The sequence below is a fragment of the Capricornis sumatraensis genome, chromosome 6, assembly GCF_032405125.1.
Source record: "Capricornis sumatraensis isolate serow.1 chromosome 6, serow.2, whole genome shotgun sequence".
In the NCBI taxonomy this organism is placed as follows: domain Eukaryota; kingdom Metazoa; phylum Chordata; class Mammalia; order Artiodactyla; family Bovidae; genus Capricornis; species Capricornis sumatraensis.
In genome coordinates, this window is record NC_091074.1 from 67980888 (window position 1) to 68005663 (window position 24776).

The window sequence follows — 24776 nt, forward strand, 5'->3', positions numbered from 1 at the left end:
TCGGGGTGGGGTGGGGGACTCCAACTCCCGGCATGCCTCGCGGGTAGGTGCGTCACTTGTGTTCTGTAGGAAGTCTAGCGGGGAGTGGAGTCTGGAAGGCGTGTCCCGGTTTCAGAGCCTTCGCCAGCAGCTAGGAGGAAAACGCCGCTGGAGAGCCGATAGGTGGGGCCGACTGACAGTCCGTCGGGGTTACGCCTGGTTGGGGATAGGGTCCGGGTGGCGAGGTGAACTCCTGTGTTTCTGCACATCTTTTCCATAAATGTCTCATATGGAGCTGGCGTTGGACCCGGGTGACCGTGACCTGCTAGGCTTTCTGCTAGAGGAAAGCGGTGGTTTGGGTGCGGCGCCCGACGAGGCCTTGGCGTCTCCGCCGGATTGGGAGCTGCCACTTTCTGAGGCGAGTGGGGGGCTCTGAGTCGGGGAGGCGTGAGGCGGGTTTGTGGGCGGGGTGGGGGTGTCCCTGAGGCAGGGGGTGGTGATGGTCAAAGCCTGTTAATTTGAACCCTGTGCAGTCTCTGAGCGATTGGGACGTGGAGGATTTCCTGAGCTGCCTGCGGAGTCCCCCATCATCGTTGAACGTTTTCAGCAGCTCTAACTCCTGTCTTGTCCAGCATGACCACACCTATTCTCTCTCACAAGAGCATGTCTCCATAGATCTAGGTAAGCCTGAAATAAGTGAAGTTTGGGAAAGGAGAGGACTCCGAGGCCTGACTACTCATATTTTCCCTTTTGCAGATAATGAGAGCTATGGAAAAGAGGGGACTCAGATGACTCCACTGTGTGTGGAGGAGCCGGCAGATCAGGTACTTGACTTGATTTACAGGAGGATTATTTCCGTATTGCGCGGGTCGGGGCAGTATTCCGCGTTACTTTCTGAAATCCCTTTGCAACTCTGCTGCCCATCTCTCCGGAACCGCAGGAGATTGCTAGGCTGATACTGACTGAGGAGGAGAAAAGGTTGTTGGAGAAGGAGGGGCTTACTTTGCCTGGGATGCTTCCACTCACTAAGGTAAGTCTGCCATTGTGGGGACGGGGGTTGTGAGTTCCAAGTAGGCCAGTTCTGTTAATTTTGTATCAGTAACTTGAAAAAGAATTGAGGTGAGAGATTAGCACATTTTTGAGTAGGAAGCTGGGGCATGTGGTTAGTATACTGCTTGCAAGGACAGATCCTGGTTTGTAGTGCTTTTATAAATTTTGGTGTTCTTTTTAACTAAGAATTCAAAATTATCAGGGTAATATTAGTAAAGGGATTTGGAAAGTACTGTACAAGCGCGGGGCTCTGATACTTATATTTCACTGGTTTCATGCTAATTTACTTGTAGCTGAATAGTAAATCAAGTATTAGAGTAGTATAACAAGTAGTATAACAATTAAGTAGTATAGAAAGAGTAAATGTAAAATTTGGAGTTTCAAGCAATGAGTGGCAGCTTCACATGCACAGTATTGTGATACTATGATGCAATCAATGTCTGTTAACAGAAAGGTTAACAATTTTAATTTCTCAAAAATATAAGTTGAGGCAATCCCCTGGCAATCCAGTGGTTAGGACTCTGTGCGTTCACTGCTCAGGGTCAGGGTGCAATCCTGGTCTGCACCAGGGTGCAATCCCCTGGTCTGGGAACTGAGATCCCACAAGTGCGAGGTGTGGCCAAAAAAAAGTACAAGTTGAGTCAACAGTGTGATATGGCTACTAAGGAAGAGAATGGGGTTTAGAAGCTGTATCATCAGATTTAGTTGTTGTTGTTTGGTCGCTAAGTCGTGTCCAACTCTTTGCAATTCCATGGACTATGGTCCCCAAACTCCTCTGTCCATGGGATTTCCCAGACAAGAATACTGGAGTACGTTGCAATTTCCTTCTCCAGGGGATCATCCCGACCCAGGGATGGAACCTGTGTTTCCTGAGTTGCCTGCATTGTAGGCAGATTCTTTACTGCTGAGGCACTAGGGAAGCCCAGTTGTATCATCAGATACCAGTTATCTAATAGTGTTGCCACTAGAAGGGCAGTAACTATCTTGTTTTCTTTTACATTGGCCAAAAAGCTTAAGTTTTGAGCCTATTATCTTTGACAGATATTAAGAAGATGCAGTCCATCCTGAGAAGAGATAAGATGATGAGTTAAAATTTTTGCCCAGTTTTTTTTTTTAAAACTCTGAAGAAATGTCAAGTGCTTTAAAATAGCTGAAGACCTTTGTTCTATTATGGCCCCAGAGATTAGGTGCTAGGTAAGTCCGACAGGTAGAAATAACAGAGGCAGATGTTGGCTCATAAGGAAGGTTTTTTAAAAAAAATTATTATCTAACAAAATTGTTACAATGGTTTGGCTTGTGAGGACAGAAGCATTCAGACAGAAGCAGAGTGCCTATTGGTCAGGGAAATTGTAGAAGGAATCTCTGCTTTGAGAAGATTGAACTCGGTTGCCTTCAAACTCTTCGGTCTAATGTTCCTCTGATGGGATCCCTTTTCCTGTCTTCTCCCAGATGGAGGAACAAGTCCTGAAACGAGTGCGGAGGAAGATTCGAAACAAAAAGTCTGCTCAAGAGAGCCGTAGGAAGAAGAAGGTGTATGTGGGGGGTTTAGAAAGCAGGTATGAAAGGGAGCTAGACTCGGGGGTGGGAGAAACAGGTAATTGGAAGTGTGAGGTTTTTGAAGGGAGGATACAGGCCATGTCCCCACATCCCTGTTATTCCTCCAGGGTCCTGAAATACACAGCCCAGAATCTGGAGCTACAGAACAAAGTACAGCTCCTGGAGGAACAGAATCTGTAAGCAGCTCTTTCACATCAGGGTTTTCTCATCCCTCCCACTTAATACTGTCTCAGTCTTTCTCCTGCTCCATATTTGATTTGTCACCGGGCATCTCTCACGTATGTCTGATGCTTGGTCTTTAGTGGGTCTCTGATTCCATGAAGCTCACAGTAATGGGGAATAAATTCACAAGTATAAGTATCAAGAAGGAAGAGAGGGAGTAAGACCTCATGTGGCAGATGGCGTTTGATAGAAGATATGATTCTGGGATGGGGGTGGGGAGCATTCTAGGCAGAGAGGACACAGCCTAGTCCAGTCTGGCTGGAACCCTAAAATAGGTGAGTTGGGCCAGAAGATAGAGAATATAATCCCTGGTGAGGATTGTATACAGAGTTGATCAGGCAGTGGAGAACCACTGAAGGGTTTGCAAAAGAAGTTTAAGTCAGGGCAGAGACGTGTGTGTTTGTGTTCATGAGGTCTGGTATTTTGGTCACAGAAGGGATCACTTGCAAAAAGTAAGAGAGGATCCAGTGCACACATGGAGGGGATGGCCTTAACAGGAGGGTTTTGTTGTATGGCAAGGTGCCAGGCTGGGGGTGCTCACTGTCCCCTCTTCAGGTCCCTTTTGGATCAGCTGAGGAGACTCCAGGCCATGGTGATTCAGACAGCAAACAAAGCCAGCAGCGGCAGCACCTGTGTCTTGGTGAGGATGGTGATGGAAGGAGATATTCTTTTCTCAGGTGGCAGGGAGAGGGGTGCAACGCAGAGCCCTTCTTCATCTCTTTTCTCCTGTGCTCCAGGTTCTACTGTTCTCCTTCTGTCTCCTCCTCGTACCTGCTATGTACTCCTCGGACACAAGGGGGAGCCTGCCGGCTGAGCACAGAGGTGAGAGCACCTTGAGGATACCACTTAAGGAGGGGCTAGGGGAGAGCCCCAGCCTGCCCCTGAACAGGCTTTGTCTCCTCAGTGTTGTCCCGTCAGCTTCGTGCCCTCCCCAGCGAGGACCCCCCACAGCTGGAGCCACCTGCCCTGCAGTCAGAGGTACCAAAGGACAGCTTGGACCATGAGCTCCAGGCTGCTAGCAACTCTTGCTGCCTCTTCCATCTCATGCCCCAGGCTCCTAGAGCAGAGCCTCCCCTGCAATTGCCACTGCCTGATAGTTTCTCAGAGTGCTCCTGCCCAGAGTCCATTTCTCCCCTGCATGCAAATCTCACAAGAAAGGAAGGATGGCTCCCTACTCCCAGGCCCACATCTGTTATCTTGCAGGGCAGATACTCAGGCTAGATGTGAGGATGTGGGGGCCCTCTGTCAGTGTCTGGTGCCCCCTAGTCTGTGTGTGGAGGAAAGGGAATGGGAGAGGGCTAGCCTCAGGTCCTGTGCCCTGACAGGAAGCCTGAGGACTCAAACACACCACACTCACTGGTTTTCTGGGTCTTTTATTTGAACCTGTGTATGTCTGTCACCCCATGAAAGGGCCTAGGAGAATCAGATGACCTCCCTGAACACGTCATGCAGTGAGGGGATGGGGTGAAGAAAGAAATAAATAAGTGATTCTGATACATGGTTCACCCTCAACCCCTCTTTACTGGCACGGTGGGTAGGTAGAAGGGAGGGCATGATTGTCCTGGTGGCTCAGGGTTGCAGGAGACTGGGGGTGGGGTGGTGGCAGAGGAAAGGTCAGGCTAAAGGCTGGGCTGTGAGCGCCTCCTTCCACGGTTCACACGACTCACTCTGGGCTCGGGTTTGCCATGGCTTCCTTTGGTCCATGTTTGGGCCTGGTGCATAGTCCTGTGCCCCGTTTGGATATTGGCCCAGAGGCCTTTATATGTTGCTGCTGCTGCTGCAGGGCCAGCTGCATGGCCCAGATGCTCAGTGGCCGCATGTAGGCCAGTGAGCGGAACACCCGCCGCTGGCAGTACGCCTCAGGGGTCTGGAAGGCCAGGCCCAGGCGCTCCCACACAGTACGATAGCAGCCTTCAGCTGTCCGGAAGCCCTCCCAAGTCAGGCCCTGTAGGGGAGAGAGGGAAGTCATTACTTGGCAACCCTTGAATAGCTATTTCAGCTGGACAGATGGAGATAATAGGGTCTCTGCCCTCAGGGAGTTCCTGGCTAGTGGGGGAGATAAATTTGGCTCACAGGCAGAAGCCTGAAGACAGGCAATAGAATGAATGCCAAGGAAGAGGGGAGGCTCTCTGGATGGATAAGATGGCATTGAATTAGGTTATTAGGAGTCTGATAGCCAAGGTACAGATGGCAGAGAGCCGGGGAAGGGAGTGAATTACCTCCTGGATCATGGTGGCTGCCAGCCCGTAGACCACGCCCACCCAGACTTCATCAGACTGGACGCTGGATGTGTCAGGGACACCACGGGGCTGCATGCCATTCACGGCCCCCATGGCCCCTCCTGCAAAGGCCTGGACATTGAACTCAAAGATTGTTTGGAGAGCACGGACCACCTGTTGGGTAGGAAACACCTAGAGGGACAGGGAAGAAACACGGTCTTTTATACTTGCTTCCCACCCCCAGGAAAAACCCTTAGTTTTCTCTAGGATTTCTCCTCCTAGTCTCTCACCTCACTGTCTCCTTCTCCTAGGCCACTGGCCCTTAGGAACCACTGGCCAGCACACTGGTCAGACATGATGCTATAGGACTGAGGCTGAGAGCTGCAGTCGTAGTTGTAGTAGCGGCCTGGAGAGGGAGGACAAAGTAAGTCTCCTGCCTCCCAGAGCTGCCTTGAGATTCTTTAGGATCCCCCAACTCACCATTCCACAGCAGCCGATCATAGGCTTCCTGGCCCCGGCTAAGGATGGAAGAAAACTTATTCTGGGCCTCCTGTGCCCCACACAGAGCAGCCATCTGGACCATCACAGCCACGGCCGCCAGCCACAGTCCTCCACAGTAAGCACTGATGAGGGACACAGGTTGGGGGAATCAGCCTGGCAGCTCCAGCCACTCTTATACAATATAATAGGCACACTGAGCCCACAATCCCTTGATGCCCAGTTCCCCACCTTAGGCCCTGGAAATCCCTACCCCCCAACCTGGGGCCTGTGGTGACCCATCCATCATAGGTTTGGTCTGCATAGCCTCCATTCTCGATGAGTCCATCATGGTCCTTGTCAAACTTCATTTCAGACTCCATCACGGCCTAGAGAGGGATCAAGATACTGAAGACCAAGATACTAAGAAAAGACAACAGTAGCCAGCTGGGCTTTCCCCAGACACCCAGAAACATGCCCCTGGTACACAGACCACTGCACACGTGTCCCTTACCAGACACACAGGCCACATGTCCCTCAAGAAACACTGGTCACCCGTCAGGTAATAGTCCCGATAGACCTGCAGCACAAACTTCAGGTTCAGGTCCTTCCAGTCTCCAGTGTCGTGGATCTCGTACGCATTGACCCGGAGCCATGGCTCGTCATCTGGGGAGGGGAGGAAATGTGGTCATCTGCACTGCGGGCTCAGGTGGAGGGTGCGGAAACGGAGGGAGCGACGCGCCCTTGTGCTGGAGGGACTTGTACCTGGGTCCCCAACATCATGGGGGATGACGTTCCTCCTCTTCACAGGTGCTGTTACCCCACTCATCAGGAACCGCCGCTGTGTCAGGTCCTCCCTGAGAGTGGCCAGAGCTGGGGGAGCAGATACACAAGGGGGGGTGCGGGGCAGGGAGTGGGTAGGCTTGGGGTCGCACACAGAACTGTGTGTGTGACTCAAGGGGAACTGGTGAGCAGGATCCACATATGTCAGTGGAAGAGAAGTCAGGGACCACCGAGGTTCAGGGCTGTGGGGAACTGAGAAGCAGAAGGGGCACAAAAGGGACTCTCACCCATGTCATACTGCAGGCTAAGCTCAAGTTTGGGCCAGAGCATGACGAGGGCAAAGGAAGCATAAAAGTGGACATCGTATGTGTTGTACATGCGGTATTCCTGGCCTGCAGAAATGAAAGAGATAACACGTTGCCAGGATTCCTGTTGCTTCTTCATACTGCCCTACCTAGCCACACCTCTAGAATTGGGGTGTAGGGCGCCATCACACTTCATGTTCTAGCCAGTACCCTGGGATAGGCAAAACCCATCCTCCTGCCGTGGAGCAGGGCACTAACTGGCCTCATGGACACAAACCATGCCCCCTTGGCAGCTTGTACCTTCAAGGTAGGCAAACCGGCCATACTCCTGCAGGAGCGGGCGGAGCTGACCCATGCTGCCCACCAGCGCCTCTGGCAGGGAGTCTTCAGGAACTTCCAGCCATACTGTGCCCCCGTCAGCCAGGAAGTAGAGTTCATTGAACAGTGCAGATTTGTACCAGGCAGGCAAGGATCTGGGGAGGCAGGAGGAGGTAATGGTCTTATGAGGTGGCACTTCAGGAAAGGAAGGATTCTGGGGTTCAGTGAAGTAGGGGTCCCAAGTGAATCCCAGACCACCTCTGTTGACTTTGGTGGTGGAGAGTGAATCAGGGAGTCTTAGTGAAAGTGTGAGGGTCTGGGAGAAAGGCAAGAAACGGGCTCCACTGGCACCTGTCCTCCAACACCGGGCTCTGCCAAGCCGAGATCTTCTCTTCCCAGTCGGCATAGTGGCTCAGGGCATAGTGGCTGAGGGCGGGTGCTACATCACCATCTGGGCCAAAGAACCTCGTGTACCGCCTAGGTGGGCAGAAGGGGAGGCATGAGAACATGGGCTCTACTCAGAGCCCCAGCACCATGATCCGTGCACACTCCCATTCCCGTCACCTGTAGTAGACCCGGCCCTTTGCTCCAAACATGATTCTGGGCATGTCCCAAGCCAGTGAGAACTCTAAGCGCTGCCGGCCTCGTGGTGGCAGCTTGCCCGAAACACACACAGCCCCAGCGATGCCTACTCCTTTCTGCGAAGGGAGACTTTTTCCTGAGAGAAGCACAAAATGAGTGAGTACCCACTTTGGCCACAGAGATCCCTGACATAGGAAGGCCTGTTGGTTACCAGGCCTCCCAGCCCTGCTCTGAAGACAGGGACATTCTCTCTTCCCTCCACCTCCCCGTGAGACCCCCCATCACCAGCGAGGGAGTCCAGCTGTCCATCCAGAAGTAGATCCTGCCACACCTGCTGCCCGGCGCTGTCAGGGTCAAAGGCTGTAAGGTGGGTTACCGTTGTGTCTGCCTGTTAAGGGGTCAAAGACTTTGTGAGGAGAAACTCCATAGGTGCGTGGCTCCTGACTAACTCCCCTCTACATCTTCCCACCTCCAAATTCCACCGGCTCGAGGGCTATGGTGAGGATAGGACTCAGGAGCTGAGGAAGTGAAGAGACCACAGTGGTATGGGATTGGGCTCGGGTCAGGCTGACAGCAGGGCTTCAGGGCAGTGCTATAGGGCAGGCACCCCCATACCGAGAGTCGTGCAGCCACAGCCATGGTGTAGGGGTTTGGGGGGGTTGGATGATGCAGCAGCAGCCCCTGAACCGTCTCTCCATCACGCTCCAGACAGAAGGGCTCATTCCACAACCCCCCGGAGGCGTCGTCTTCACCACCAAGTCCATTCCGCATGGAGAACATGATGGACACTTCCAGGGCTTCATCCCCTTCATTTTCCACATCCCATACAAAGACTCCTACAGGCAGGCTGCTGTCCTGGGAGCAGAAGGTCAGACTCAGAGGGTCCCTGTGTAGCCCTTTGGCCCCACTTCCCAGGATCAGTCCTTGGCACCGAGGAGCTGACTCAGATACCCGCTAATACAGTGTCTTCCACTTGCATCTCCCCACATTGCCTGGCAAGCTGTCTACTAGGAGCCAGAAGACCAATCGGGTGGTGGTCCTAGGAAACCAGCGTGAAGTTCACGCCCCACCCCCTGTCTTGCACAGGTCATGACACTTCCAGGAGAGAGATCCTGGGGAAGGGAGAGCACAGAGGAAACCAAGAGGGAGCCTCACCTGGTAGTCATGGGGCAAGATGGGTGTGATCTGGCGGCAGGTGAGGGTGACGTTCTGGCCAGGAAGCTGATAGACAGTCCAGGCTCTGGGATAGAGGGCGTGGTAGAATGCAAAGTACCCACACAGACCCCAGTTCCAGCTGCGCAGGACACTCGGGCGCTCCACCGACAGGACTTGCTGGTACACCGTCTGTCCTCTCCGGCGCAAACACACTGTGAACTAAACCAAGAAGGCACGTGGGCTGGAATGGGGTAACAGGTATCTCAGATGAGACCCCTTCTCCTCAGAGTAGCTTCTCCCCTGCAGACCCTGCAGTGGTGACCCGCGCCCCACAGCTTAACTCCATCTCCCCCAGGCCTTCCGCCTACACTCAATGAATCACTGCAAATCGTGCCTTCTCTGTCTTTCTCCCTGCTTGCTCTCCCTTCTCACTGCTCTGGTCTTAACTGCCCTAAGACAGCCCCACACCATCTCTGCCCCACCCCATCTGGATTTCAGACTGATCTTTCTTACAGAGAACTCAAGATATGTTAGTCTGTGTTTATAATATTTCAGTGACTTCCGTGGCCCTCAGGCTAAAATCTAAACTCACCTACCTGGCTTTCAAAGTTTCATTCTTGAGGTGGCCTCTCCCTGCCCATCAGATTCATTACTTGTTCAAGCCCTTATATTCTGGTCGTATCAAATACTGTTCCTTGAGCACAATACATTTCCTTCTCCATGCTTTTGCATGTGTTTATTCTCCTTTTGGTAAAACCCCTCATGCTTCAAGGCCTAGATCAAATGCCATCTCTCCCCTCAAGCAGTGAGCCATTCTCCTGTGTGTCCCCCTACCCTTCCAGTCCAGCATGTGATAATGTGTTTACGTTCTGACTCCCTGACTGCTCTGGAGGGTACAGGCTGTGAGGGGTTAATATCTCCTCCCTCGGTTCAAAGTACGCCTAATATCTTTAATGTATACATCAAATAATTTTTTTTTATGTTGTTGGAATAGTAGGTAATGGTTAACATTACAGGCTTATAACCACAGAGAAAACTGGTTCTGAATCCCAGTGCTTCCATTTACCAACCATGTGACCTTGGGCATGGTACTTAGTTGCTTCATGTGTAAAACGGGCATAATAATGGTACTTCCCTTACAGAACTATCTTTACATATTAAATATTATACAAAAAAAGAGTCATGATTCTGGAAGGCATTTGCCTCAGGATACCTCAGGGATGAGCCAGAGAGGAAGTCTGGGGCCTTGGACAGGGCTGGTGAACCTGAACTAGGAAAGGCAGTGTCATTAATAGAATTCAAGGTCTGCTAGTCATTTCTCCTTTGAAGATGAGCTGGAGGCCTCCCTCAGACAGGAAATAGGAACCTGGTGGACAACTCAACATGGGAGGGCACTAGACAGTGATGATGAAAGGTAGCCCACATGCCTCTGGCAATCAAAGGCCTAGCAGTGACGAAGTGGCTGACGGCTGGCAAATCAGGGCAAGCAGTGGGTGCTCTGTGCATGCATGTTTTCCTGTGCATTTGCAGACTTTTGGTTTGTTTTCCCTTCTGATCTTTCAAGCAGGTTAAGTGATCCCGGAATTGTCTGACTCTCTGTGGCTGGGGACAGGCTCAATCAGTGGAGATGGGGCAGCAAGGCAGGTAGGAGGCATTTATTAGAGAAATAAAGGGCATAGGGGTACCTTTTTTCTTTCAAGGAACATGAACTCTGAGTGTCTCATTCCTATAGTACACCCCAGCACAGGGCTTGGCACACAGAAAACATCCTGAAAATACTAGATGGAATCATGTACATCTCTAATCGCCACATCCTACACTAGCCAAGAGACCCTTCTTGCCTGGGAAGTATTGTCCGGGACCTCTGCTCTACCTCCTGGCTCTTACTTGGTTAGCGATGACTGTCTGGTGCTGGTACATTCCAGGATTAAGCTGCCAACGACAGAACTGGCCTCTCCAGCCTCTGGTGATAGTGCCTCCCCCAATGCCACCCAAGGGACAACCTAGAGAAAGAATTACGATGTCAGAGGGGCATGGGAGATGAAAAAGAGCCCATTTATCACTTTCTAGACTATAGAGATGGGTTCCCCTAAACCTGGGATGGGGGGTCGGGGGAGAATATCAAATTCACACATTGTGCACTTTAAACTTATACAGTGTTCTATGTTAGTTATATCTCAATAAAGCTGGGGTGGGGGGAAACCCTAGGAAATGGGTCAGTGCAATTTAAAGAAGCTGAAGGCTTCTTTGCCTAGCTCCACGTGGGCCTGGATGCTGCCCTCTCTGACTGAGCAGGGCTGGAGTGAGGCTCACCGTAGATCTGTCTCAGGGGCACAGAGTTGATGAGGTCGATGAAAGGTTTCTTCTTTTCCACCTGGGTCTTCTGGTACCACCACTGCAAGTACCTGAGGAGCAAGGGGTGCTGTGGGTCAGGGCAAGGGGCTGCAATCACCTCTCTCTTTGGACACCCAGCCGTGACTTCCCATGTTTAACTATTCCAAGGACCCATTGCCTTCACTTCCAAATTTCTTCTCTTGACTTTTCTGTAGTTCAAGGTCTTCTCATCTTCCCAGTCACCCCCGGTCATGGCATGGGACTATCTTTGTTTCTCCTCTCTACTGTCCTTAGAAGGAGCTCTCTGATCTTTCCTCACCTCTGACTCCACCACTGGTTTAATTTATTCCAGGAGCTTCTGTCTGAGGTGCTGAAAGGGCCAGTTAGTTTCCTGACTTATTATCATCCCCACCCCATAAACAGGCATAGGCTGCTGCAATAGCTTCCTTCTTTTTTAAAATGATTTTTCTTCTGATTATGAAAGGTTGAAAATCTGGAGAATGCACTAAGTGGAAGGTGAAAAAAATCCCACCCATATACATTTTGGGCCATCTTCTTTTAGGTCTTTTTCTTTTTTTTTTCCTTTTTCTGTCTCTCTTTTTAAGTTCAGCATTTAAACTGTAAGCTTTCTAATTTGTTCTCTTATTATATCCCAGGAAAGCCTTCTAAAAACCCCAATATATCCTGGTCTTATCACAGCTCTGTATCCAATAGGCAAATGATTCTGTTTGGGATTCAAGGCTTTGACCTCTGTCTCAGCCGTGTGTGTGTGTGTGTCTGTGTGTGTGTCTGTGTGTGTGTCTGCGTGTGTGTCTGTGTGTGTCTGTGTCTGTGTGTGTGTCTGTGTGTGTTTCTGTGTCTGTGTGTGTGTGTGTCTGTGTGTGTGTCTGTGCGTCTGTTTGGGATTCAAGGCTTTGACCTCTGTCTCAGCTGTGTGTGTGTGTGTCTGTGTGTGTGTGTGTTAGTCGCTCAGTTGTGTCTGACTCTTTGTGACCCCACGGACTGTAGCTCTTCAGGCACTCTGTCGATGGGATTCTCTAGACAAGAATAGTGGAGTGGGTTGCCATTTCCTTCTCCAAGGTATCTTCCCACCCAGGCATTGCAGGCAGATCTTTTACCATCTGAGCCACCAGGAAAGCCCCAGCCTAATACTTCTACAGTTTCCATTCCGAGTGGGTCCTCACTAAGCAACCCCTTCCTGCCGGACTCTCTCCCAATTCCACTCTCCTCCCTCGGCAGTTCATTCATTTATCCCCATTGTTCAAGCACACTGCTTATAGCTATGTAATGGGGTAAGTAACCCTGCTGAATCTATGGGGATACTCTTGCCCTTCCTACCTCAAGGGATGGTTGGAAGGGCACAGTAGATAACCTTCTATTGGCACATTTGTGCCCTTCTAAGGTCACAAATGACACAATAGATAGGAAAGCTACAAAGTGGAATATCCATGTCACATATCATCACTACTTGTACGTACACTATCTCAGCTCCCAATCAGACACTGTCCTGTTACTTTAGTGTTCCTCATGTGAGTCTGACATACTTTTCAGTTCCCTGGGGAAAGGGACAGCGACAAAGACTTGTTGCTTATTACCCACAGCTTCAAGCACAGGGCAGGGCACCTGGTCTGCAGTCAACAAATATTTGCTGGGTTTATAAAGAACATATGTACAAACAGTGGAACATAAGAGAAATAAACAAGGACAGGAGCAAGTGAAGGAGAAATATGATTAAAGAACAGGAGGGTACATTCTGGGAGTGAGGGGAGACAGAGGGAAGACGAACAGTGGGAAGGCAGCTCTTCTTTGCCAGTTGAGAGGAAACTGGACTTTGAAACTGGTGGCCAGAAAGGATTGCCAAATGGAGGGAGGGCACAGCTCCGATTAGGGCGGTGAGGGAGAAATGCAAGATGTGAAGATAGCAGAACAAAGGTGTGTCTAGCACAGAACAAGCACTCAGTACATATTTACTGAATGAATGGATTTGGGCTGAAAGGGAGAGCAACCAAAATTGAGTTCTTACCATTCTGAGGCCAAGAGAACTCTGTCTTACTGGGGCTCCTGATCAGTGTACCCCCAATTCCGCTCCCTCTTAGGGCCTATGTTTCTCTCACACCATTGAGCAGCTGGCTATTCCTGATCTATTTGTCCTTTTCCATGATTTCAACCTCAACTTAATCATTCAGAATTCTTGTCTCACCCCTGCATTCTCCTCAGTGCAGGACCTCATCTCATCTCAAAACCCCTTTGTCAGTGATCCCTACCCTGTCCTGGGATGGGGATCTGAGTCCAGGGGGTGAGGACAGCTTCAGGCATCTGTGATTCAGCTTATACTTAGGGATGGAGGGGCTAACATGCCCATGGACAGGTTCTTGACCTCACTGTTCCCACCACATGCACCCCAAGGTGCTTCTCTCAGTACCCTGGCCCCAGATCCTGTTTTGACCCAAAGCCTTTTAGGGTCAAAACTAGCCAAGTCAGTTTCAGAAGCAGCCTGGAGGAATTACTGTGCTCTATTACAGGCCACCCAGAGGAACTGTCAAAGGAGTCAGACACCCAGGCAGCAACAGGCCCTCCCCACTGCCGAGGGCTTGGGTTAGGTCCATGGGCTCTCCACCCCAACCCCACAGCACTGACCGCAGAAGAGAAGGAACCTCTACTTAAGAGGCTGTCAAAGCTAGGTTTCCCATACTTGAAGCCTCCCTCCACAGTTCTGTGTTTACTGTGGCAACTGACTCAGGATGACCTCAGGGTGATGCTTTCTGTCCTCACAGGCACCTGTCTCTGTTACTGGGTCTTGGTCCCAACACTCAGTGAGGATCCGGAGGAGTCCTACAGCCCAGGATAAGCTCTCAGCCTGTCTGCAACCCTTTGCTGGGGCAGGGGACCAGGAAATGCTCTGGAAGATTATAACTAATCTCTAGGAACACCTAAGGCAGGGCCATTCTGGTCAAAGGTCTTCTTTGCTTTTTATATCAGGGGCCATCTATTCCAGAATAGAGTGAATATTACTTTTCATCACCCTCTCCTTAGGGTTGAGAGCAGGCAAGTTCTCAACCACTCCCTGGAGCCAGAGTTTGAGGAAAGAAGCCAAAGGGTGTTGGGACTATAAAATGCTGTGCCTAAGTGAGTGAGGTTCAGTGAATACTCCAGTTGCTTAGGGGGATCTGGAGTTGAGAACCCTCCCCTCCAAGAAGACAACATTGTATCAATACCGAAACAGCCAAAGTATCTTTTCTACCTTGTCACAAAGTATAACTAATCCCAAAGGGCAGTCTTCAGAGAAGAGAGAGCACCTGAGAGGGAGCCTAGATGTGTAAGGCTTACTACAAGGCTCAAATGCCCTTTCTTGCTAAAAAGACCAGTTACTGGAAGGAAGTGGGCTGCAAAGAGACCTGACTTGGTCTCACCCTCCAAAACTATGGGCTTAGATGATGTTGGGTATAGATAGGGGCCACCTGACCAGGACAAGGCACCCTCCTGCTTTCTTACCCTTTCCTGCCTCTGCTGGAACAAAGTGAGGCACAAGGTCCTCTAGGCAATGGGATCGACTCACCTCAAGCCCATGCCCAAGTGCTTTATCAGGTTGCTCAGCGAGATGTCATTGGCATTAAAGGGTTTCCTCTTCTCTGCAAACTCGTGAGCCAGGCAAATGCGCCAGCCAAAGGGAGGCACCTGGTAGCCCTTAGCTTTCCCCTCGTAGGAAGCCATCAGCTGCCCGGAGTCCTCCGCACTGCTGTAACCCTGTTCATGCTGGGGTTGACTGTCCTCAGGGATTGGACAGTCTGTAACCTGCACAGCCTCCGTGCCATTTTCAGGGCAAGAAGCCTGTGGATCCCCTTTGGCACAGCTGGTCTGCTCCGAGGCTGGGACTCCGGTTCCCATATTCCCTGGATCCTGGGTCTCCAGGACCTCGGTGGTTTCAGTTCCCGAGCTTTCTGGTACCAAGTATCTGGCCAGCCAAGCCCAGATGTGGACGTGGATGGTTTTTAGGTGTTGTCTCGGAAAGCGGGCCACTGGGGAAAGCTGAGGCGAGCCGGTGTCTCTGTGCAACCAGGTAGCTGTTGCTGCGGCGGCGGCGGCGACAGCAATAAAGCCGCCACGGTCTCACCCTCGGTTGTCTCTCTGGGACCTGGGCGGGAAGGATCGGGTCTCGACGTCATTGGGCCGCGGTGATTAGCTGGCCCGGCCAAAGGGCGACTGGGCCCGCGGAGAGGGGAGGAGCCCCCTGGGCCGGCCCTCCAGGCACCGCCCCCGGGACCGGCCTGGGAGTTCGCCGCAGCCCAGGCCCCGTCCCCAGGCCGCGGCACCAGGCCCCCCCGCGGTGGGCGCCGGGTCCCGCCGGCCGGTGTCCGGGGCGGCGCCCGCGCCCGGGTACCAGCCCGTGGGAAGGTGACCCAGGGCGGCCGGCCCACCCGAGCCCCTTCCGGCATAGCCGGCCCGGCGCTTCCGGCCGGAAGGGACTCGGAGGGAAGTCCCGCCTCTGCCGCGGCCGCAGCCACGTACTTGGCCCGGGCCCGGAGGGGCGGGCGGCCGAGGCCTTCGAGGCACCGAGTACCCTGTTTCAGTCTGGTCCCCTGTTTCGATCTGAGGGGTATCCGGGCTTGGTTGCGAGGTGCCGGGCGGCCGGGGCCCCGGGCTGGGAGGTGGAACCTCCAGGGAAGGGGTCGGGGGTGGCCTAGGGGTCCCGGCGGGGAAGAGAGGGGATGACCTGGCGCCGCTAGGGGCGGGGGGGCTGGGACCCTAAGCGGCTCCGTCTCCCTCTGCAGTGCCCGGTCAGCTGCCGCCGTACCTGCCTTCCGCCTTCCCGCACTCCAAACCTGGGCGCTTCCCTCTGACACCGTGGTACTGAACGCCCGTTTCCTCGGTCCTCACCCCCAGGCTCGCCCGAGACACCCTTCCCTGCCGTGGTACTGACCTCTGATACCCCTTGTTTCCTTCTAGATCCGATCCCGGAGCTGCCATGATTGAAGTGGTAGCAGAGCTGAGCAGAGGTCCTGTGTTTCTGGCAGGGGAGGCCCTGGAGTGTGTGGTTACAGTCACCAATCCCCTGCCCCCCACGGCCACTTCTGCATCCAGGTGGGGACACTGGTACTGAAGAAGACGGCCCTTCTGGGAGGAAGCCTGCTATCTGTAGTGCTGGGCCAGAGCTCAGGCTGTCCTGTGGCTACATCACCACCACCTTGTTCATTGTGCTCTCATTGTAGGGAAGGGCTAGTTAACAGAAGATGTGGGTGACATAGCCCTCAGCTCGCCTTTCTTCTCTCCTCCCCCTGCTACCTATGGTATACTTCTCTGTGTATAATGGTTTCTCTTTGGGGTTCTGGATTCTCTGATCCGGACGACAGCCATCTCTCTGTGTTGGTCTCAGTGTGGTAGGGAGTTTGGGAGAGCATTTGTGAGGTCAGGAGCTCCTCTGATGCCCTCTTTTCCTCCTCCCATAGTGAGGCTCTGGCCTGGGCCAGTGCCCAAATCCACTGCCAGTTCCACGCCAGTGAGAGTCGAGTGGCACTTCCTCCCCCCGACTCCAGTCAGCCGGATGTCCAGCCTGAGAGCCAGACTGTCTTTCTCCCACACCGAGGTTAGAGATGGGGCTTTTGCCTTCAGAGGGGGATGGAATCATTGTTACCCAAGGGTGAAGTTGTCAAATTGTTCTGGTGGGTCATTACAGTCTCTGTCCTATTGGGGTTGTGGTGGAGTGTAATTATTGCTCTAGGGGGCGTAAAGCTGTTCCTGTCTCACCTTGAGGAAAGAGGAATGGCTTGCCCCGTGTTGGCAGTGCTTACTGTCCCCACTTGCTGCGCTAGCCTTCTCCAACGTTAGACAATGAGGTTATTAAGTTGCAGTCTTCTATTTTTTAGGTGAGAGGGGTCAGTGTATCCTTTCCACTCCACCAAAAATCCTCTTCTGTGACCTGAGGCTAGACCCTGGAGAGTCCAAATCATGTGAGTGACTGCCCCTGGGCCCCTGGATTGCCTTCTGCGGCTCCTGGAGGGAGGACCTCTCCGGCTACTTCTGGCTGCCCTGACTACTGCCTCCCAACCAGACTCCTACAGCGAAGTGCTGCCTGTAGAGGGACCACCCTCATTTCGGGGTCAGTCAGTCAAGTATGTCTACAAACTGACCATTGGCTGCCAGCGTGTCAACTCACCCATCACTTTACTGAGGGTCCCTCTGAGGGTTCTTGTGCTCACTGGTAAGCAAGGGTTCCTGGAGGGAGGGGCTGGGGAAGAGCCTCACCAAAGCAGTAATGCTCTTTAGAGAGTTTGTGAAAGGGGCTGGAGGGAAGCTTCCTGATCTTAGTTACGGTGTGAGGGAGTTGGGGAGAGAAAGTCCTGGAGCACAGGTGAGATGCCTACCCCTCAGTTGTGGCGCCCTGTACCTTCAACCCTGACAGTTGGCATCTAAAACCCTAACCACTGCTCTTCTCTCCCACCACCTCTCCACACTCTCTCTAGGCCTTCAAGATGTCCGGTTTCCCCAGGATGAGGCTGTAGCCCCATCCAGTCCATTCCTAGAGGAGGATGAAGGTGGAAAGAAGGATTCGTGGCTCACTGAGCTGGCTGGGGAACGCCTCATGGCTGCCACATCCTGCCGAAGCCTCCGTGAGGATCCTTCCAGAATTGCCCCGCCCCCTCCTCCCCTGTAGTACTCCTGTCTCAGAGCCAGACTCTCCTAACTGCCAGATTCTTCTGAGGACCCACAGATAGTTCATGATCATAAAGGCAGGCCCACCTTTTAGACTCCCCAGTATGGACCCCAGGTTTACTGTGTCCGTCTCTCCCCAGATCTGTACAACATCAGTGATGGCCGAGGAAAAGTTGGGACATTTGGCATCTTCAAATCTGTATACAGACTTGGCGAGGATGTGGTGGGGACCTTAAACTTAGGAGAAGGAACTGTAGCTTGTTTGCAGGTGAGAGAGGAGCAGGAACTTTGGGGGAACTGGGCCTGAAGGGTTAGGGTGGAAGGCGAGGGCCTGCAGAAAGACAGGTGGCATGGAGAAGTGGGCGTCACCCAGGGCCCTCTGGTAAAACAGCGTGAGGTTGGGCTGCCCTCCTGTCCAGAGTCAGCGCGTCCCTGTGCCTGCCTGCACACCCTTGTCTTCTTGATCGCAGTTCTCAGTGAGCTTACAGACGGAGGAGCGTGTGCAGCCTGAGTACCAGCGGCGCCGCGGGGCAGGAGGTGCCCCCTCGGTGTCCCACATCACTCATGCCCGGCACCAGGAGTCCTGCCTACACACGACCAGAACCAGCTTCTCTCTCCCCATCCCTCTCAGCTCCACCCCAGGCTTCTGCACAGCCATTGGTGAGACCCTGACCTTGTTGGGGGCGAGGGGAGCCCAGGGTAAAATGCTGTGCTTTGGTACAGTATAATGGATTCTGGTTCCTAACACACGCCCAGAAGTTTCCACATCCAACCTCTGACCCTTAACACTTCCTCAGAACTTCAACCTGTTTCTTAGGTGCACGAACCCCTAAATTCTTAACAGCTGTGCAAATCTCCTCTCCCCCTGCCCACTGGGACCCTGTGGTACACTTATCTCTGATTCCACAGAGCATTTGCTTCAAGCTACCAAGTCCTGACTGTCCCACACTTGGGTTCTTAGGTGCTTGATGCTCTTGTCCTTATTGTCACGTTTCCAGTGACAACACACTAGATTTCTTGAGCGAAATCCTCAATCCTGGCTCCCTGCCCCATGACTTCCCCGCTCTTCCTGAATACAGGGTTTCGTTTTTGTTTTCTAATTTGCTAACCACATCCTGTCATTGGCTTTTACTCCTGGCCTCTAATGCTTCTGCCTTTATCTCTCCCCACCACCCCCACCACAGTATCCTTGAAGTGGCGCTTGCATTTTGAGTTTGTCACCTCCCGAGAACCCGGTTTGGTGCTCCTACCTCCCATGGAACAGCCCGAGCCCGCCACTTGGACGGGGCCTGAGCAAGTGCCTGTGGACACCTTCAGCTGGGACCTGCCCATCAAGGTGCTGCCTACAAGCCCTACCCTGGCCTCCTACGCGGCCCCCGGCCCCAGCACCAGCACTATAACCATCTGAAACTGCCCCACGTGGCACAGCCTTCTTCAGGATCCTGAGAACTCAGCCCCTGGGCTCTAGTAGGGCCCATTGTTTCCACCTGGGGTCCAGTGGCACAGATAATGAGAGGCAGGCTTTCGGCTGAGCATTAACTTATTTATTCAGAATAAATCGGCAGCTGCTAGTGGTTTCCCTGGAAGTGGCAGCAGCAGTGGGCGGTCAGCAGAAGGGCAGTCAGTTGCGTTTAGCTGGAGTGGGGAGCAGGCGCCGCAGGCACAGGGGTGTTAGCTGAGCCCCACTCTGGGTCGGGCCCTCCCCCTTTGCAGGGCAGCCGAGGGTCAGATTTTTGCACGAGGGAGAACTGGCATGTTCCTGCCTCCTGGCGTACCTCACAGCCCGCAGGGAAGTCGATAGGATGCTGGGACCTGGGGAACCGAAGGACGGGAAGGGTCAGGACAGTGAAGGTCCACCTCTATCCCTGACCCGAATCCCCGCCCCGGCGCTCCTCCCATGTCTCCCCAGTGCCCCCGGCCCTGCAGAGTTTCTCTTGCCTGCCATATATGGATTTTTTTCATTTCAGAGCAGGAATATTTTCCCTCCAGATCCACCTAACTCCCTTCACTCTGTAACCTGAAGCCTCTCACACCTTCTTGTTGGTATCGTCCGGTTCAGCCAGCCTCTTACTGCTACTCCGTTCATTCTCACGTCAGAGCAATCTAGTCACACCCTGGCCAGCTCAGTCCCTCACATCGGAGCCATTCTCTCTGGCCACCTTTGGTCACTCACGTATCACAGCAGCCCACACCGACCGGATGCAGACAGGTGCAGTGGAAGCAGTCCTTGCGCAGCCAAGACTCGCCCAGGGTGAAATACTTCCCTTCATAGTGGCAGGGGGCTGGGGAAGAACAGGAAACGTTAGAGCCAGAGCGGAGCAGTAAGGGCACACTGCCCCTGCGTGTGGTCTCTCCTATGTCCCAGCTCCAGGGAGTCTGCGTTTGCTGCCACGGGACCATCTCTGAGCCCTTCCTCCCAGTGCCCTCTGCACCCATCCTTCCTTACACCTCACGCAGCTTTACCTTGAGCTTGGAAGTAGCACTTGCTGTGGACTCCTGGGTGCTGGAGGAGCAGAGATGCTACCAAGTAGATGACCCCCCAGCCTCCCCGAGTTCCCGTAGCCTGTCCCGCCCAGAGTGTCCTTGGGGCCATTCCGGCAGCGCAGCTCTTTCGGACCCTTCTTGGCTTCCGTTCAGGCTGCTCTGGCCTCGTCTCCTTGGCTCTTCTCTGTTCCTCTCCTTGAGCCTTAGCTTCGGTCTCTCTCCCCTGGGCGCCTGTCTTACACCATCTCCGTGCCCTCTGTTCTCACAGGCTTGGGGATGTTTATAAAGTGAGGACCCTGGCCCCCTGCTGAGAGGAGCTGGAAAAGCCGTAACTCTGTTTCCTGAGGTGAGGGCATGAAAACAAGAGGTCTAGCTTTAATAAGCTGTGAGAGCTGATTCATGCCCCCGCATAGCCAGGGGGAGGAGGGTGGCCGGGGAAGGGGCGCTGGACTGGGCACTTCCCCAGCAAGGAGGGGGCGGGGTGAGGGCCCCCAGGTGGTCCCCAGGACTCTCCCTGGCCTGGAGAGAAGGAAGCATTCCACCATCTCCCCCCCGCCCTGTAATACACACACACACACACACACACACACACACACACACACTCTCCAGGGGTGTGTACGCTGGGATCCCTGCCTGGACCGGAGGGAGGCATTTCCTGGGGATGGCTAATCCTGTGCCCCAGCCAAACCAAGGAGATGCAGTAGGGTGCGACGGCCAGAGGCTCCAGGAGAGCAAACAGGCACCTGGTGTGGAGAAGGTTTCTCTCAGACCCTAGGGCAGGGTCTCCTTGCAGTGTCCTGGAGACATGGCTGGCCCTCAGAGGTTAGGGGTGAGGGGCTGGGGGCAGGTGTCTTCTTTTTTTTACAGGCATCCCAGAGATAAGACTATCCATTGTTCATCACCCCAAACACACAGCAAATAAAAGATCTTGCCATATCTGGGAATGGTTCTTTTCAAAGAGGAACATCTCTAAGTGCCCTTACCATATGGGTCATTCCAGTTTTCACAAGAGAGGCCCTTCTTTCCTCCTGTATGTTACGGAATGAGGATTTAGGAACGTATCCTCTGACATCCTCTTTTGGATTTCCTGTAGGTTCTGGAGAACCTGAAGATAGGTGATTAAGAGTCAGACTCTGGATTTAGATCCTAATTCTACTAAAAAGCTATGTGATATTGAGCAAGTTAGTTCACCTCTCTAAACCTGTTCCCTTGTCTGTAAATTGGGATAGTGATATCAGCTCATAGGATCATCAAGAGGATTCCATGAGATAATGCATGTCATGCTCCTAGCGCTGTGCCTGGCACATAGCCCTCCAGAAAGAGTAAACTCCTGTGGTCGGTGCTAGATGTTCCATTCTTTGAATGATGCGGAGGAGCCCTGTGTGCATGGCCCACGGCTTCTGTTGGGGCTGCTATAGACTTCTTTCACTTGCACATGTATGCTCCTTTCATCCTACCAGTTCCTGCAAAAATTACCTCCAGGATGGTTTTGGTCCTTGTGTCCTTGAAACTCTAAATGTCCACTTTGAGAACAGAGTTGCTGATAAGCCTCCTTTTGCTAGGTCAAGAGCCCTCACTTCTTCCTGGGAAGACGTATCCTTTTTCCATCCTTCCAGCTAACTTTGGGACTCCTGCTTTTCCTCATAAGGTTTCTGAACTATTTCTTCCCATCTCCTGTGAACTCTCAAGTTCTCCTTTCTCGTGTCTAATGCCGGCCTTTGGTATTAATTGCCACAGCCACACCGGATTACTTTCGCTATTTCACACTCCGAAGACCCCTGTTCCAGCTATCACTCTCCTACCCACAGGGTCAGCACTTTGGCACTTATTCTATTTTCCTTCTAAGTCTCCAATTCCATTTACCTCTAGACTCCCGCTCCCTGTAACCCAGTGGTTCCAATCCAACTACTTCTGGCTGACTTCTAGAGGACTGCCCTCCCTCTCACCTTGTCACCATTCAGAAACAGCTTCATCAGTCCTCCAAACTCCCTGTCTTTTTCCAAGAAGACAGCTTACATGGCCGGAGATGAGGACTGTACCGCACCTTCACCCTAGTCAGGTCTGATATGCTTTCCATCTCAGAGGAGCAACAAGAGGAAAAAAAAAAAAAAAAAACAGGAGCGGGGTGCCCTGATGTAGGCTGGCATGTGGGGGGCATGGCCTTGGAATTCTCTGGGCTGGAGCAGGTGGATTCAAAGGCTTGACCAACACAAGGGCCCAGAAATCGTGTCAGTGGCCAGTAGCTCTGCTGCTGCCTTTGTGGGGACAGCAGCTGACACTCTTGATGCTTGGACCATAGACTTCCTTCTGCTCCTGCAACCTCCCGCCAACCCCATGGGGGCCAGACACTAGTGAGAGAGCTAGAGAGCTTGAGGGGAGTGGTGGTCATGCTGTAGGCAGGGGGGATTGGTGTGTGTGAGGTCATGGGACAGGGGTGAGAGTTCCCGCCTGTAGTGAAGAGGAGGTAGGCACACAGGGGCAGGAGTAGGGGGCTGCTTCTGCAGGAAGTCGGGCGGAGACAGGAGCCCTCTCCAAGAAGTTGCGGGGTAGGTGTGTGGCGGGGTGGTGGTGCTTGAACCGGTTGCTTGCAAGCCTGCTGCTGTGCCGGCTCATGTGTGCACCTGTGGAGCTTCTTAGGACCAGGGCCACCCTTGCTGGTGTGTGTGAGTGTGCGCGCGCGCGGGCGCGCGTGCCTGGGGCATGGCTGTCGGGGATGCCAGTAGTGGGGGGCGCGGCGGTTGGCTTTCGGGCCGGGAGGGACGGCTGGCTCGAGCTGCCTTCGCGGGGACAGAAAAACATCCGCCGGAGGCCCGGCCGGGCGGCGCTCCAACCGCGGCAGGCAGGTGCGCGCCGGGAGGAAGTGAGCGCATTCCGACGCCCCAGCCGGACAGGACAGGAGGGACTGGCAGCGGCCGTGGGGAGATTTGGGGGCCAGAGCCCCAAGCGGCGGCCGGGAGTGAGGAGCCCGGGGAGGGTCGTGGAAGCGCTGAGAAAGAGTTGGGGGGAGGGCCCCCGAGGGGTCGGGGTCTGGGTTTCGCCCAGGGCTTGAACACCTAACAGACGCCCCCCGACCTCCCCCCGACAGCTCCCGAACCCTCGGGAGAACTCAAACCGAGGGAGAGGGGCCCAGGGGCAATTGCGAAAAGTCGAAGAGGAGAGGCCGGGAAGGGCAGCGAGGAGTGTGGGGCTGTGGAGCGAGATCGCTGTTGGCTGGACAGGCTTGGGCCGCCAGAGCATTAGATGGAAGACCACCCCCCCACCCCCACCCCGCCACCCCCAGGTGGGAAGGGAAAATGGCCACCCCCCAGGTGCCGGTGCACCCCGAGAGTGAGAAGCAGGTTAGAGAGGAGTGGGAGTTAGGGCTCCAAGGGTCCCATTGTGACGAAGTCGTTAAAGACCTTGATTAAGGCATGGCGATAAGGAGTTCGGATTGGCCTCTTAGGTAGAATCGATGGTCTCTTAAGTAATAATGAGGAGCTTAGAGGCAAGGTTATCTGTGTCTAGCACTGCTACCATCTTTGGTCTTTGCCAAAGGGCTAAGCATTGATCCTCTAATTTTTATAGTCATTTAAAATTGCATGGCTACATTTGTCAAACAGCTTAAGTTATTTGAATTTTTTTAAAATAGAAAAGTTGAAGAATCTGATTCAGTATTTGATTTAAAACTCTAAGGTTGGTTATATGGCATCGAGTCTTGTGTCTTGGCATCCTGTGTCTTGCTTTCATGCCTCGTTCCTGTCACTGGAAATTCTTGTGTTGTTAATGCCTCAGTTCTGTGTCAGTGGCATAGAACTTCTTTTCCTGTTCCTCATCTTATGGTCTTTATTTTTAACTCTAACTTTTGTCTGTGCAGCCCTTTAACCTGCAACTATATATCCTAAATCTATTAAAACATTTCATTGGCATTCAGTATAGAAAGACAAGTAACAACTTTACCATATATGTTAGGTTACTTATTATCTTCTGTGGACATGTGTATAACAATAAAGTTTCTATATTTACCTTGTGGCTGATAAAAAGAGATACAGCTAAATAATATTTATATAAACATAGCAATTTGTCAGTCTGATTTCTCTTCTAAAATCAGCTCTACAGTGTCAGAAACTTACACTAATTCTATCATGATCTTTTAAATTTATTTTATCCTGGGTCAAAGGCAATTGCAAGGATTAGGATCGTTGTAATTTATTTTAAAGATCCTTAAATTCCAGTTACTTTTGGCCCCAAACGAGGAAATCTGGGTCGGTTAATTTTTTTTTAAAGAAAATAATTTCCTACTTTGGGCTCTGTTCCTCTCCCCCGTGCTGTTTCAACCCCAGCCCTACCTTATTCCCAGTGGCTTTTACCTTCATTCCTTCTTTGCTCTGCTGGGCATCTTTAGAGGAAAACTTCACACCAACTTCCTCTACCATAAATTCTCCCCCTCCTCTCAACTCTACACTTCTCTGTGCCAACACACACCACTGCTTCTTCGTTGATTTTTTTTTTTTTTTAAGCCTGCAGCCCTTTCTGGCTCTTTTCCATCTTAAACTCTCAACTCTGTCATATTGAAAATCTTTTTCTTCCTTTCTCTTCGGTAAAACCTGGGATTTTTAAAGGGTTAGGCCTTATTTACATGATCCACTTCTGTCTTCTTTCCTCTTCTATCACCTTTTTCTTACTC

At 52.6% G+C, this 24776-nt stretch overlaps 4 protein-coding genes across 8 annotated transcripts; 2 read left to right on the forward strand and 2 right to left on the reverse strand.

Annotated features, from left to right (window-relative positions):
- The first annotated feature begins 93 nt into the window (after positions 1-93).
- On the forward strand, positions 94-4278 carry CREB3 (cAMP responsive element binding protein 3). The gene is made up of 9 exons (XM_068974515.1): positions 94-397; positions 513-660; positions 736-803; positions 920-1009; positions 2479-2585; positions 2694-2762; positions 3364-3448; positions 3546-3630; positions 3713-4278. Exons 1-9 carry the CDS (start codon positions 260-262, stop codon positions 4027-4029), a joined length of 1107 nt encoding a protein of 368 aa, XP_068830616.1. The 5' UTR covers positions 94-259; the 3' UTR covers positions 4030-4278.
- GBA2 (glucosylceramidase beta 2) lies at positions 4185-15085 on the reverse strand. Of its 2 annotated transcripts, none has more exons than XM_068974514.1 (17): positions 14538-15085; positions 10961-11052; positions 10535-10650; positions 8648-8866; positions 8108-8347; positions 7778-7880; positions 7475-7628; positions 7262-7387; positions 6893-7065; positions 6575-6679; positions 6270-6377; positions 6019-6170; positions 5787-5893; positions 5508-5650; positions 5318-5433; positions 5028-5219; positions 4185-4753 (listed from the first exon to the last, which is right to left on the reverse strand). In XM_068974514.1, exons 1-17 carry the CDS (start codon positions 14864-14866, stop codon positions 4472-4474), a joined length of 2757 nt encoding a protein of 918 aa, XP_068830615.1. In that variant the 5' UTR covers positions 14867-15085; the 3' UTR covers positions 4185-4471. The 2 variants fall into 2 exon arrangements, with proteins under 2 accessions (XP_068830615.1, XP_068830613.1); XM_068974512.1 differs by lacking the exon at positions 4185-4753 and adding an exon at positions 4878-4897 and having other exon boundaries at positions 5021-5219; positions 14538-14976.
- Positions 15086-15483: 398 nt separating this feature from the next.
- On the forward strand, positions 15484-21011 carry RGP1 (RGP1 homolog, RAB6A GEF complex partner 1). Of its 4 annotated transcripts, XM_068973889.1 has the most exons (11): positions 15484-15596; positions 15751-15826; positions 15926-16060; positions 16426-16562; positions 16843-16926; positions 17028-17177; positions 17440-17586; positions 17770-17897; positions 18100-18289; positions 18814-18965; positions 20382-21011. In XM_068973889.1, exons 3-11 carry the CDS (start codon positions 15945-15947, stop codon positions 20397-20399), a joined length of 1122 nt encoding a protein of 373 aa, XP_068829990.1. In that variant the 5' UTR covers positions 15484-15596; positions 15751-15826; positions 15926-15944; the 3' UTR covers positions 20400-21011. The 4 variants fall into 4 exon arrangements, with proteins under 4 accessions (XP_068829990.1, XP_068829987.1, XP_068829988.1 ...); XM_068973886.1 differs by having other exon boundaries at positions 18814-21011; XM_068973887.1 differs by having other exon boundaries at positions 15490-15596; positions 15751-15823; positions 18814-21011.
- MSMP (microseminoprotein, prostate associated) lies at positions 19261-20222 on the reverse strand. Its single transcript, XM_068973890.1, has 3 exons — positions 20093-20222; positions 19803-19911; positions 19261-19441 (listed from the first exon to the last, which is right to left on the reverse strand). Exons 1-3 carry the CDS (start codon positions 20220-20222, stop codon positions 19261-19263), a joined length of 420 nt encoding a protein of 139 aa, XP_068829991.1.
- Positions 21012-24776: the final 3765 nt, after the last annotated feature.

Coding starts and splice junctions, on each gene's coding strand:
- CREB3 (XM_068974515.1), top strand. CDS start 260: ATGTCTCATATGGAGCTGGCGTTGGACCCGGGTGACCGTGACCTGCTA. Junction 2,586..2,693: donor GTGGGGGGTTTAGAAAGCAG/GTATGAAAGGGA, acceptor TTATTCCTCCAG/GGTCCTGAAATACACAGCCC. Junction 2,763..3,363: donor CTCCTGGAGGAACAGAATCT/GTAAGCAGCTCT, acceptor TCCCCTCTTCAG/GTCCCTTTTGGATCAGCTGA.
- GBA2 (XM_068974514.1), bottom strand. CDS start 14,866: ATGGGAACCGGAGTCCCAGCCTCGGAGCAGACCAGCTGTGCCAAAGGG. Junction 7,629..7,777: donor ACAGCTGGACTCCCTCGCTG/GTGATGGGGGGT, acceptor TGCTTCTCTCAG/GAAAAAGTCTCCCTTCGCAG. Junction 7,066..7,261: donor AGCCCGGTGTTGGAGGACAG/GTGCCAGTGGAG, acceptor CTGCCTCCCCAG/ATCCTTGCCTGCCTGGTACA.
- RGP1 (XM_068973886.1), top strand. CDS start 15,945: ATGATTGAAGTGGTAGCAGAGCTGAGCAGAGGTCCTGTGTTTCTGGCA. Junction 17,178..17,439: donor GAGGGTTCTTGTGCTCACTG/GTAAGCAAGGGT, acceptor CACTCTCTCTAG/GCCTTCAAGATGTCCGGTTT. Junction 18,290..18,813: donor AGGCTTCTGCACAGCCATTG/GTGAGACCCTGA, acceptor CCCCCACCACAG/TATCCTTGAAGTGGCGCTTG.
- MSMP (XM_068973890.1), bottom strand. CDS start 20,222: ATGGCCCCAAGGACACTCTGGGCGGGACAGGCTACGGGAACTCGGGGA. Junction 19,912..20,092: donor GTGCTACTTCCAAGCTCAAG/GTAAAGCTGCGT, acceptor GTTCTTCCCCAG/CCCCCTGCCACTATGAAGGG. Junction 19,442..19,802: donor GGTGTGGGCTGCTGTGATAC/GTGAGTGACCAA, acceptor TCGGTTCCCCAG/GTCCCAGCATCCTATCGACT.